The sequence below is a fragment of the Eubalaena glacialis genome, chromosome 14, assembly GCF_028564815.1.
Source record: "Eubalaena glacialis isolate mEubGla1 chromosome 14, mEubGla1.1.hap2.+ XY, whole genome shotgun sequence".
NCBI classification, from domain to species: domain Eukaryota; kingdom Metazoa; phylum Chordata; class Mammalia; order Artiodactyla; family Balaenidae; genus Eubalaena; species Eubalaena glacialis.
Genome location: NC_083729.1, coordinates 45,785,518 through 45,798,749, shown reverse-complemented (window position 1 = coordinate 45,798,749; position 13,232 = coordinate 45,785,518). Strand labels below are relative to the sequence as shown.

The window sequence follows — 13,232 nt, the reverse complement described above, 5'->3', positions numbered from 1 at the left end:
CGCAGGCTCAGTAGTTGTGGCTCACGGGCCTAGTTGCTCCGCGGCATGTGGGATCTTCCCAGACCAGGGCTCGAACCCGTGTCCCCTGCATTAGCAGGCAGATTCTCAACCACTGCGCCACCAGGGAAGCCCAGAAGTAGGGTATTTTTAAAAAAGGAAGAGAAAAGGAAAAGTACAGCCTGAGCTTTTGCAAAAACATAGTGACAAAGAATGGATATGTGACTCTTCAGTTAGGTGTTTGTTTAGTTAGGTGTTCTGGGCTCTAGTGTCTGCTCTGACCCATAAATAATATGACAAACTTCAGCAATGTGCTTTACTTACCTGTATCTTTCTCCCTCTTTTAAATAACCATAGTGATCTGTGTTTCCATCTATAATGGAAGAGTTTTTTTTATTAAAACAAAATCCAGAACACTTCAAGGTTTGCACCAAGCTATAGATGATAATCTCTAGGTAAGGAAGAGAGGTTGGACCAACTGGACTTAAAGTGAGAAAGGGGGACTGCCCGTCCAGTATAGCTTCCTTCCCCATCTGTAGCTTTATCTTCCAAAACTGTTCATTGCTGAAACTTTGGAGTATGTTACCCCTCCCCCCAAGGGAAGCTATATTCCCTTGCATGTTGTAGTACCTATCCTGTGGCCCAGTTAACACCTAAACTGGGAGATCAAGGGATAGAAAATGAATACAGAACTATGGAAACTTTCAGGTGACTAGAAAAGTCATCAACGTCAGTGGTGTGTCATTATGGTTGAACTAAAGGCTAAATGTAGACAGAAAATTTACTACTCCACTGTTTATAATGGGAATATCTTTCCTACACAGAACTCACCAAGATTTTCATAAAATTGAGTTTGGAAGGAAGCTTTTCAGTTCGATGACAGTAAGAATTAAAATGAGAAAATCCCACAAATTCAGGAAACTTCTCCTCCATATCTTTCCATGTGAAAATTGTTCTTATAGAACATCATTTGCTAACATGCAATTTAAAGTTTATGTTTAACAAGGAGTCTACCCCTTATTTCTTTTCTTTACTGTTGTCTTCTCTCTCTACTCCCCTTCCCTTGCCTCATAAATGCATACACAGTAAATATTCTAAGGATAGATTTGTAAAACTGCTTTGGAAATACGAATACCCTTATTTATAAATATAGTAGATTTAAGTGAAAATATAGCTGATTATATAGGAAATAGGTTTTCTTTTTATTTTGCTATATTTAAAACAACACTGATAAATTGGAGGCTCAAATCCAACCCAGTGCGACCTCACAGAACAATTTCTATGAGAACTGCACAGCATGCTGTTTTGGCTTTTGATGGATTATTTTTCATTTTTTGTTCTTCTGAGTCTCTGCTTAGTCTGTGTAACCTTCAACGTTAAACATAGCTGTGCTGTTTATTAGGAACAAAGTTTTTTATAAACAGTGTTATGTGAGGCTGCCTATTTCAATATTAAATTGTAAAATATGTCATACTTTAGCTCGTGTGGCCTATCCTTTAACTCTGACTCTGTTGATATATTCCAGAGTTGAACAAACCAACCTGTATTTCACTTTTCACTGGTATTTTCATGGATTAGTGATCATTCATAGAGTTATTTTTTGAGGTGCTATGAATTTTGAGGTTTAGCATTCATATATTTAATATGTATTATATTAATTAAACTTAATCTTTGGAGTTATTTGTAGATCTTTCAATGGAAAGATTAATCATCTTCCTCAAGGATTATAACTTAAGCTTATTTTTATTTGAGGACATGTTCTTAAAAATAGGAGTTTGAGTTTTCTCAGGTCTGAAGTATGGCTGTTCACTAAAAAGTTACATTTTAAAAATGTTAATTTCATGTTCTGTTTACTTTCTTGATGTAACTTTTTATTATTTTATATCATACTCTTCGATGCTTTAAGACTGTATCTTTTCATTCCTTAAGGTAAGCAGTTTGAAGCTAGTATATTTATTATCTTTCTTGTGTTACCTTCATATAATTAAATGTGTTTACGCCATCTGTCATTTTATTAGTCATGTTTGATTGATAGAATTAAACTTCCGGCTTTTAAAAATGAAGAAATCAGTATCCCTATATTCTCCTGTGTAACTCTTTTTCTTTTTTCTGTCCTTTGCCAAATTTTGTTAGTTATATTGTATTAACGTTGTCAGTGGAAATAACATTTTGCATCCTATTCTGGCATCTTAATGCCTTCATTTTATTTTATTCTTATAGTTCTGTGGTTCAGTAGCTTAGAAGTTTATCATCAGTTATTTTGCCGTGGTTTTTCCCGTCTTGTTTGGTTAACTAAATTCTTCCTTTAACAGAGTCCTCTGAAAGGACCCATGGGAATAATGTTCCTTGAGTTCTTGCATGTTCATAATTGAATAATTATTTTATTAAATTAAATTAATGAATTAATTTACTTTTTGGCCATGCCACGCTGTAGCTTGTGGGATCTTAGTTCCCCAACCATGGATTGAACCCAGGCCCTTGGCAGTGAGAGTGCAGAGTCCTAAACACTGGAGTGGTCCTTGGGATGAGGGATGTTTTGCCAGATACTTTTTCTTTGATAGGGACTCCTCAGTGTAATGATTTGTTTCTCTAAGCCATACTGTGGAGATCATACAGAGGTGGCTCCTATAAGGAAACTACTGCTATATGAGTACTTCAAAAACGTGAATCGGATAATTACAGAAAGTGGTAGAATTCACTTTTATAGCTCTGCTATCTAAATCAAACGTTTCTCGTGACTCTGTTGGTGGGGAGACATATGGAAAAATAATAAAATAGTGGAATTTTAGGTTTTTGTCTTCTAAGACTTTCATGTGATTGAAAGATTTGTTTTTCTGGATATGGTCTCTGATGTCTAATTACCCATTTGACTTCTTTCTGTCAGAAACTGAGACGTGTCAGTGGCAACATGTAGAATTAGATTGGGGTACTGACTACAATCTTTCTGTTATATTCCTAACATAATGAATTTTGTCCATTTGGTCATGGTTTTTCCCATCAGTATACATCTTTAAGATTGTTAGTCGTTGGGCAGACACGAGGTCCTTTGTAAGAAAGAAGTGTAACTTTTCATTACAATTTTAGAAAAAATTTTTCTAAGTAGTAATCAAATACTACATTTCAGACTAAGGATTCATGACCAAGACACATTATAGAAATATATCTGTATATATAGGGAGAGTGGTTTGAAATTATGATATATGTCTGATGGGAAAGCCTTACTTTATAACCATTCTGATTATAACATTTAATTATGAAATAAATAACTGTGGGTAGTCCTACTTACCCAGTGACATTCTCGAAATAATTCTCCATCCTTGCCAGTCACTTTGTCAGAGTGAAAAGTTGAAACTAACATATGCTGTCAGTGGAGTTAGTATAGTACTTTAATAGTTCTCCTGTCCTGGGTATAGGTAAAGTCTTAGAAAAACATAAAATCTGAGGTGACATAGAATAAATTCAAAACACTAGAAAAAAAAATCACTTGTCATTGCAGTCTAGTTTCTTTTCTAGTGCCACCAGATGTCAGTGTAACCACAGGACCAGAGAAATACACAGTAGATAAAATGGCTACGAACATTCTTTTTTGCTTTGTGAAAGAGGTAGGGAAAAATGTTTTATTCAAATTAGATATACAATGGAAAGATTATTTTATCGGTGAATTGTAGAGAAAAATGAAGTGCATAATGGAGAATAGAGTACATGTAGAACTTAAGAAGCATAGATACAGTTAAAAATTCATATGTAAATCAAATGTACTAATAGAATATGTAGGTGATCTCTGAGGCCCTCAGAAATCACCAACCTGTTGCTATAACTAGAGGAGATGGATAGCCTGTGGTTAAACTGTTCATTACAGCCTTACTGACTGTGATGTTTCTCAGTAGAACTACTGTCACAATCTGAGCCTCAAGATGAAAGAGTATATTCTAGCTTATAGATGTAAAACGCAGCTCACTACAATTTGCATTTGGTACAGAACTTGTCTACAGTAGTTCCCTAGAACACATAGTCACATTAGGCATTTTTCCAAAAGAGCATTCAGTAGGATAATTACATTTTAAAAAATCCCTCCTTTAGAAATTTATTGTTTAATGAGTGCTGCATTAAATAATGATCATTGTTTACTATTTTTAGAGTTTAGTACTCCTAGTTAGATTTATTCCTTACATGTATGTATAGCTCTGCCATATTTCTCCCAGATGAGAATCCTATGTTGAGTCCATGTCTTCATGAAATCTTCATGTGGGGCTTGTGACTGCACTCAGTGTGCTACATGCCTCAACTGAGTTTTTTTTTTTTAGAAGGCGGAGGTCATTCTGCTTTTATTCTGTTTAAAAGCACCTAGCTTTTATTTATTTATTTATTTATTTATTTATTTATTTATTTATTTATGGCTGTGTTGGGTCTTCGTTTTTGTGCGAGGGCTTTCTCTAGTTGCGGCAAGTGGGGGCCACTCTTCATCGTGGTGCGTGGGCCTCTCATTATCGCGGCCTCTCTTGTTGCGGAGCACAAGCTCCAGACGCGCAGGCTCAGTAATTGTGGCTCACGGGCCTAGTTGCTCCGCGGCATGTGGGATCTTCCCAGACCAGGGCTCGAACCCGTGTCCCCAGCATTGGCAGGCAGATTCTCAACCACTGTGCCACCAGGGAAGCCCCTCAACTGAGTTTTGATTTTGGTGAGAAATTTTATGTGGGTCACCGGCTGCTTCTACTTCCTTGATTTCTCCTTTTCAACAGTATTTTGTTATTCAGGTTATGTTATCCCAGATTACTTCTTTTTCCCTCTTAAATATAGGAAATGGAAAGATGTGTTTCTTCAAAAATATAAATGTCTCCCTAGAAATTATTGCAGGTAATGATGTTCTCATATCATTCTTACTTTGTTAGACTTTTGCTGTTACAGGTTTCTTCAGCACAATAACCTGACCTGTTGTGGGAGGGGCAGTGTCCCTGCCATCAGAGCTTCTGGTTTTTCTTTTCTGCTGTCTCAGCTAGAGTCTTACAGACAATACCTGTTTGGATTGAAGGGAGGAAAGCCTTTCTCCCATCTCTATGTGTACCCCAGACACTTTGAGCTGTGTCTTCCAAATGGGGTGTTTTATTTCATGTTTATTCTTTATCCTTGGGCTCTGGTCTCTGTTCAATGCCAGTGTAATACCAGATCCTATGATTCTGCTTTCTTTTTCTCTCTGGGAATCCACAGTACTTTTCCAGGTTCCAGAATTACTCATTTCCTTTCTGTCCTTGAACACCTGCCCCAAACCATAGGAACCACAACTAATGGCCTGGCTCCCTGTCCTCATTGCCAGGCATGTATCTTGGAGATAGATATGCCTAGTATTCTAGGTTAAATTCCAATTTAGTTAAATTCTAAACTATAGACCAGGGCCGTCCAATAGAATTTGGAAGTGTCCTAAATCTGTACTGTCCAGTCACTAGCGAAGTGTGGCTCTTGAGCACTTCAAATGAAGCTAGTTTGATTGAGGTACTCAAATTTTCATTTAATTTTAATTTTAATTAATTAGATCTAAATAGCCACATATGGCTACTGGCTTCTGTATCAGAGAGCGCAGCTCTTTGTATATCCTTAACTGAGCTGTAGTCCTCTTCTATCTTTGAAATGTTGGCCTCCTTTGCTGTAGCATGTGGTACTAGATGGGTCCCATGTAGAGAGGTGAGGGAGCAAAGAAGCACCAGCTTAGCCAATCAGCTTGCTTATCAGTGGCATGGTAGAAATTGCAGCTGAATTTCCCTCATTATCCTCGAGTTGATTAGGTGATTATCAGACTCATGCTCCAGTCTTAAGGAAATGTCTTTAGGTCTCTGCAAACTTGGACAGGAAGTGGAAGGAAAAGAAAGAGCATAAAAGTTCTGTATAAACAGCATCTGCCTATAGACCTAGTTCTGTTTTTTGGAAGAGAGAAAAATCTGGCAAGTGAATACAGGTGGTGGCCATGGAAAGATAGAGGATTATGGGCTTTGGATTCCTTTTTTGAGGGTGGGAAATAGTGTATATGTTTGTAAGACAAGATCGGTATGGCTGTGGAGGAGGAAAGATAAACATAAACGTTTATTTAAACTAATAAAACTGGTTTGTGGGTAATTATCATGGAGGAAGTAAATTGGACAATAAATTGGGGAAACCTGAGGATCTGCACTCTCACTTAGGAGGGGACCTGGATACGCACTTCTTGTAGTACTGGATGACGGTTGCAGTTAATTGGGTTGTTGGACAAAAGGATTGATCCTGCAAAGGGAAGAGGCTGTCCTTAGGGTGCATGGAGTGAAGGTGACCAATATGAGTTTAGTCAGAGAGCTGTATTAGTATTGATGGAACTGTAATTATGGCCTAACTCCTCATGATTGAAAAGCTAACCTTCTGAGTATCCTATTTGTGGAGTTTATTAGGAAAAGAAGTTGACCAGTTATATATCAGGAAAGGGGTAAGGGAGACTGAGGGAGAGAAAGAAGGAACATTTATTGAGCACCTACTGTATTTACTTATATTAATTATTCAATCAACATAAAAGCCCATAGGTAAGTAGATTATCCTTATTTTATATGTGTAATGAGGTTGAGAGACTAACTTGCTCACAGCTGGACAGAGTGCCTGACTACACTATCTGTGTTCTTTCCACTAGAGTTTAGGGCATCATCTTGATCCTAAATTATAATTCAGATATGTCTGAGATGCCTGAGCACTTGTGTCATGAACAAGTAGGTGGCAAATTCAGGAGCAGAATGAATGGTTTTCCGGTGGAGATTTTTATTTGAGTAACTGGGTGTTAGAGGGGCTTCTGGGAGACAAGGGTGGAAGAACAGCCTGGTTTTCCAGCTTCAGGGATTCATACTTGAGCCCTGTAGTGAGAGGAGCTGAAGGCGGAAGGTGAAGGATCTGTTTCCATGAGCAGCTCTGAGAGACACAGGGATATGAGCGGCCCTACTCTATAGGAAGCTCGGTGACAGAGCATGTTGTGGGTTAGGTTGGGAACAGAGCATCTTCTCCACTGCTGCTCAGATGTAGCATGTTGTCTGTACAGTGGGCACTGCAGGGAAACCAGCATCACTTTGGCATCTTGCATATTCAGAATTGGGAAATAAGTGGCACCTATGGCCTGGGTGACATCATTCTCATTGGCACTGTGCCAGTTATAACCTTCAAGTGGCCTTTACAACTGTGGACATCAAGAAGGTGTCTCAGAGAAGAAGATGACAGGATTATTTAGGAGATCAGAAGTCCTTAGTGGGGTAGAGTTTGTCAGGAGATATAGCTTCCATATTATGCAAGTGGGGCCATGAACTGGTGGAAAATACTAAAAACTTTTATTGTGAAACATTTAAAATATATACGAAAGTAGAGAACATAATATAGTGAACTCCTTTGTACCGTCAGCCAGCTATAGCTGTTATCAGCTTGTTTCTTCTGTAACCCCAATGTCAGGATTTGAAATTTTAGTTTACAGTTTAACATAACTTCACTTGTATGCCCAGGCTAGTGAGTCCCAAAGGAACTCAGGATAAAGACAATGTTATATTTTGTTTATTTATTCATATCTCAACTACTTCCAAAGAGAATTTGAAGTGACTGATGATTAAGGTAAGAGTAAACACTACACACCTACCAGAACGGCTAAAAAGAAAAAGATTGAATGTGCCAAGTGTTTATGAGGATATGAAGCAACCAGAAGATAGATTGCTGATGGGAGTGTGAATTGGGTATAGCCACTTTGAAAAACTGTTTGGAAGAACTTACTAAAGCTGAGTATATACATACTCTCTGTCCCAGGAATTCCATTCCTAGGCATATATTCAACAGTAATGTGTATCAGTGTTCAGTAAAAGACGTACTAGAATAGTCTCGTTGTAGGACTCTATAACAGCCCCAAACAGGAAGCTATCCAAAGAGCATCTGCCAACAATAGAACGGGTAAATAAATTGTGTTCTATTTACACAATGGATTACTATACAGCAATGAAGAGGAATGATCTGCAGCTAGAGGCAACAATATTGATAAATTTTACAAGCATAATGTTGAACCAGAGAAACTAGCTGTAATAGAGTACAGATTTTCCTCAACTTAGGACAGGGTTACATCCCATTAAGCCCATTGTAAGCTGAAAATGTTGTAAGTCAAAAATGCACTTAATACACCTAGCCTACCGAACATCATCGTTTAGTCTAGCCTACCTTATATGTGCTCAGAACACTTGCATTAGCCTACATTGTGCCTTACATTAGGCACAATCATCTAACACAAAGCTTATTTTATAATAAAGTGTTGAATATCTCGTGTAATTTATTGAAACTATATTGAAAGTGAAAAACAGAATGGTTGTATGGGTATAGAATGGTTGTGAGTATATCAGCTGTTTATCCTCGTGATTTTGTGGCTGACTGAGAGCTGCAGCTTGCTGCCACTGCCCAGCATTGTGAGAGATGATCATACCACATATTGCTAGCCCAGGAAAATATCAAAATTTGAAGTACAGTTTCTCCCGAATGTGTATCCCTTTTGCACCGCTGTAAAGTCGAAAAATTGTTGTCAAACCATCTTAAGTTGGGGACTGTCTGTATTTTCTGGCCCTTTACAGAAACAGTTTGCTGACTCCTATTCTTGTTAATATTACCAGGTGTAGTTGAGGGAGTCCTGACTAACTAGGAAGCCTGGGCTCTGGCTCTGTGACTTTGGGCAGATCACTCAACTCCTCAGGATTTATGTCCTGAACAAGCAGGTGATGAGCTGTGCTCCTAGGAGTAGCTCCAACTACAAATTCATTTTTTCCTTAAAAAAAAATGCTAACTTTTTGCCAGGGCTTACAAAATTTGGCTTCTTTCTACCTCTCTTGCTTTATTTCCTTTCCTTGACTTCACTTCAGTCACACTGGCCATCTTGGCTATTCCAAACATACTTAGCTCTTTCGTACCTCACTGCCTTTACACTTCTTATTTCCTGTTTGGAGTACTCTTCTTCCACCTCTTTGCATGGCTTACTGCTTATCTCTCATTTCTCTGTTCAGAGGTCTCTGTTTCAAAGAGATGACCTCTATCCTCTTTTCTAACATAGCACTCTCATACTCAGTCACTGCTCTTTAGTTTACCTTGTTAATTTCTTTCACTTTTTTCCCACAAAAAGTAATTTCACAGTTTCTTTTATCAGAACTTATTTCCTTTATCCGTGTGCTTGTTTATTATCTGTCTCTCCCACTAGAATGGAAGTTCCATGAAGGCAACTAATTTGTAGGCCTGGTTGCTTGCTATGCCCCTTGTGCTTAGTACAGTCCCTGGCACTGTTGAATGATTGGATTAATTATTTAACTATAGCAAAGTCTCAAAGGACATGGTAAAATGGTAGATTTTATTTCAAATGCAAATAAGAGCCCTGGAAAAAAAATTAAACTATTATTATAGCTAAGTTGATTTCAATGGCTTGTTGTTTGCAGCTACTTTTATAGTCACTTAAATTCTTCCACAGAGCTGTCAGGTATGTTTATATAATCATCCTTAATTTACATAGAATGTGAAGTCGTAAGTATAGTGACTTCTTCCAAAGCACTGTGGTTTGCTGATTTTCTGGGATTTGTAAGTCAATGTGGCTTTTGTTTTTGTTTTTTAAATCAAATTTTGGAAAATTTCAGGCATTTTTTTTCTTCAAATGTATTTTTTGCTGCCCAGTTTTTACTCTCTTCTCCTTCTGGGACTCCAATTAATGTATGCTGGACTGTTTGATGTGTACAGTTGATTTTCCTGTAGTCTTTTTTTTTCCTCTCTCAGTTCTTCAGATAGGATGATATATATATATATATATATATATATATATATATATATATATTTTTTTTTTTTTTTTTTTCCTTCTTTCTTTTTTTGGCCATGCTGTGTGGCGTGCAGGATCTTAGTTCCCCAACCAGGGATCGAACCCATGCCCCCTGAAGTGGTAGCGTGGAGTCTTAACCACTGGACCGCCAGGGAAGTCCCTGGTTGATTTATATTGATGTCTTCAAGTTCATCCACTCTTCTACCATCTCTGATCTTCTTTTAAGCCCATCCATTTCTTTTTTCAGTTCTGGAATTTCCAGTTGGTTCTTTTTTTTTTTTTAAACAGTTTCATTACTCAGATTCTCTGTGTATGCTGTGTGTATACCATAGATATTAAAAGTAAAATCTTTGAACATATTTTCCTTAAAGTTTTAAAGCATATTTATAGTAGCTGCATTAGTTAATCTGTTAAATCCAATGTCTGAGCCATCTTGGGATCAGTTTCTGCTCACTACTTTCTGACTTATATACTTACTGGGCATTGTGAATCGTATGTCACAGACTTGAATTCTCTTATCCTCTGAAAATAGTGAGTTTTTTTCTTTTTTTAAAATAATAGGTAGATTATTTACTGGCTTATGACCTTGAACTTGTTTAAGTTTGGTTTTATGCTTTGTTGAGAGCATAAGGTATTTCCCAGATCAAACTCCCAGGAGGATTCAGTTCCCAGCCTCTGCGTCCTTCTTGATCAGGGCTTATTTTAGGCTTCCTTAGAGCAGGTCTAGAGTAGGCCTTAGTCTCAGATGTGGTCTTTATGCCTAGGGCTCTGCCTTTTGGGTGTCTCAGCTGGATGCCCAGAGTGTTAACGAGCTATCAAAGTATCAGTGTGGTTTCACCACTCTGACTGGGCCAGAACTCCTAGGAGTTCCATTGCCCCTCAGCACTGTCTTCTACTTATCTCTGTTCCATTCTTAACCCTTTAGCAGTTCTCTGGTAAGCTTCATCTTGCCTTGTACATGTGTAGCCCAGACCTCAGGCAAGGAATCTTGGAGAACTTCCACAGTGGGGCCTCCCCTCCGCACAGTTCTCTTTTCTCTTGGGGTTTGCCCCACCGATTTCAACTGCTTAAACTCTGATATCTTCCTCCTTAGCTCAGTGGACTGCTTCACTCTGCTCGGACCATATCCTCTGCTTGGAGTATTCTTTCTTCAACCTTACCCTTACTGTGCTTGGACTTCAGCTCATTGCACCATAATCCAGAAATGTCCCCAGGCAGAAAGCTGGGTGATCATGGGGCTCACCTCATGTGTTTCCCTTTCCTTAGGAATCAGTCTTTTGCCCATGGTTTAATGCTAGAAAAAGTTGCTTTATGTATATTTCCCACTCTTATGATGACTAGTTTAGTACCAGTTATTTTGTCATATCCAGAAGTATAGTTCTGAAGGCTATTCTGTTTGGAGAGGAATGAATTCTTAAAAAGAGAAAATCATATTTTATTTTAGACATTTATTTTTCATTCACTGAGTCAGTGCTTATTTATTGCCTGTCTTCTGTTTGCGATTGGCACTTGGCACGTAAGGGGAATGGAACACAGTTTCTCTCCTCAAGCGTACTTTACTAATGATAAGGAGGCAAACAAATAGTTCGAGTCTGGGTTTTTTTGTTTTTTTTTTTTTAAATAACTTTCATTGAAGTATAATATACTTGGTCATGGTATGGTTCCCACTCGCCCTCCAATTTGGTAACTTATTATATGAGGACAAAGAAGTTAACCCAACTCTTCCAAAAGAGAGGCTTTGGTAGTAGGATGTAAGCTGTAAATACATTTTTCTAAACCACTATTTCTTTTTTTTTAAAGGTTTGTTTATTTATTTAATTATTTAATATTTTATTTTTGGCTGCGTTGGGTCTTTGTTGCTGTGCGCGGGCTTTCTCTAGTTGTGGTGAGCGGGGGCTACTCTTCATTGTGGTGTGCGGGCTTCTCGTTGCAGTGGCTTCTCTTATTGCAGAGCACGGGCTCTAGGCACGCAGACTTCAGTAGTTGTGGCACACGGGCTCAGTAGTTGTGGCTCTTGGCTCTAGAGCGCAGGCTCAGTAGTTGTGGCGCATGGGCTTAGTTGCTCCGCAGCATGTGGGATCTTCCTGGACCAGGGCTCGGACCCGTGTCCCCTGCATTTGCAAGTGGATTCTTAACCACTGCGCCACCAGGGAAGTCCCTAAACCACTATTTCTTAACGATTAACCATTAATTAACCATTTGCCTTATTTTGAAATAATTAGCAAGAGCTATAAAAATGCCATTTTGCCATTGAGAAATTTTTTTCACTAGAGATGCAGACATCAGATATCTTAATGTATTTATGATACTAAAAATTTTCTCTCTGACTTCTATAGCATATTTAATAATCAAAACAAATTTTTTCGACTTTCATTTTTAGAAGGTCTCCCTAATTCATGGAAACAAACTTATCTACACTCTGTTTCATATATCACCACTGACAACCTGATAATCTTCAACTCAGGCTTTTGGCTATGGAGTGATTTTTGCCAGCAGTCACTGATAATGATGTATGAATTGGATGTGAAACAGATTCTACTAAATTTTCATTGGTTGATATAAGAACATCATTTTAACAATGATTGTTGTTTATTATGGTAAAAATATCTAAGATGCAGACTTGCAGTATTGTGCTTTCAGTTTGCTTGTCATTTACTATTGTCATTTGTGATCAGATGGTAATAGCCAACCTTTCAATTCTTTTGAGACTGTTTCTCCAGACTACTGCTGTTTCTTCTGACCTGTTCATCCCATCCCCCTCTCATTTGCATTTTTAACAAAATAGAAACACATATTATCTCCATTATCAAAGAGAATATGTTTGCCTCCTGCTTCCATTTCCTCTGTATCTTTTAAGATACAATTGAAAATAATTTTGTATGTGTACCAAAAGGATGTATATATTAATGGGTTTGGGCTAAGACAATTGTGATAAATGTTTTGGAATTGCATAAGGAGTACATATATGTTTTGATTTGTTGATAGGAATGATCACAGTATTGTGAGTTCGAAGCTGAATAAGTGATGGGAACATCACCGAAGTGCCCAGTCCTACAAACATGGCTTTTTACTGACAATAATTTTTTTGACTGTTGTATTGCAGCTGTTGAAAATGGACAGATAGATGTGGTAAGGCTGCTACTTCATTATGGAGCAAATGTTAATGGATCCCATTCTATGTGTGGATGGAACACCTTGCACCAGGCTACTTTTCAGGTAAACTCTGAATTTATTATTTCATTTCCATGTAAATTGTGTGTTTCACCCTTTTAAAATGACAGTTCTATACAGTTTTTGCTTCCTACTTGCCTGTGATTTATGATGGTTAGTGCAGTACAGAAAAGGCAGTCTAAATGCTAACGGTTATTCTGAATAAGCCAACTGCTCTAGTAGTTCTAGTAGCTTTGGGCTGCAGGGGTTA

The 13,232-nt window shown here is 37.9% G+C and overlaps 1 protein-coding gene across 1 annotated transcript in view; it reads left to right on the top strand.

Moving 5' to 3' along the window:
• ASB3 (ankyrin repeat and SOCS box containing 3) overlaps window positions 1-13,232 on the top strand; it is a 93,408-nt gene that overhangs the window by 43,171 nt on the left and 37,005 nt on the right. Inside the window, exon 4 of the mRNA XM_061210435.1 lies at window positions 12,915-13,027. Within this exon, the coding sequence (XP_061066418.1) occupies window positions 12,915-13,027 (113 nt within the window). The remainder of the gene's footprint in view (window positions 1-12,914; window positions 13,028-13,232) is intronic.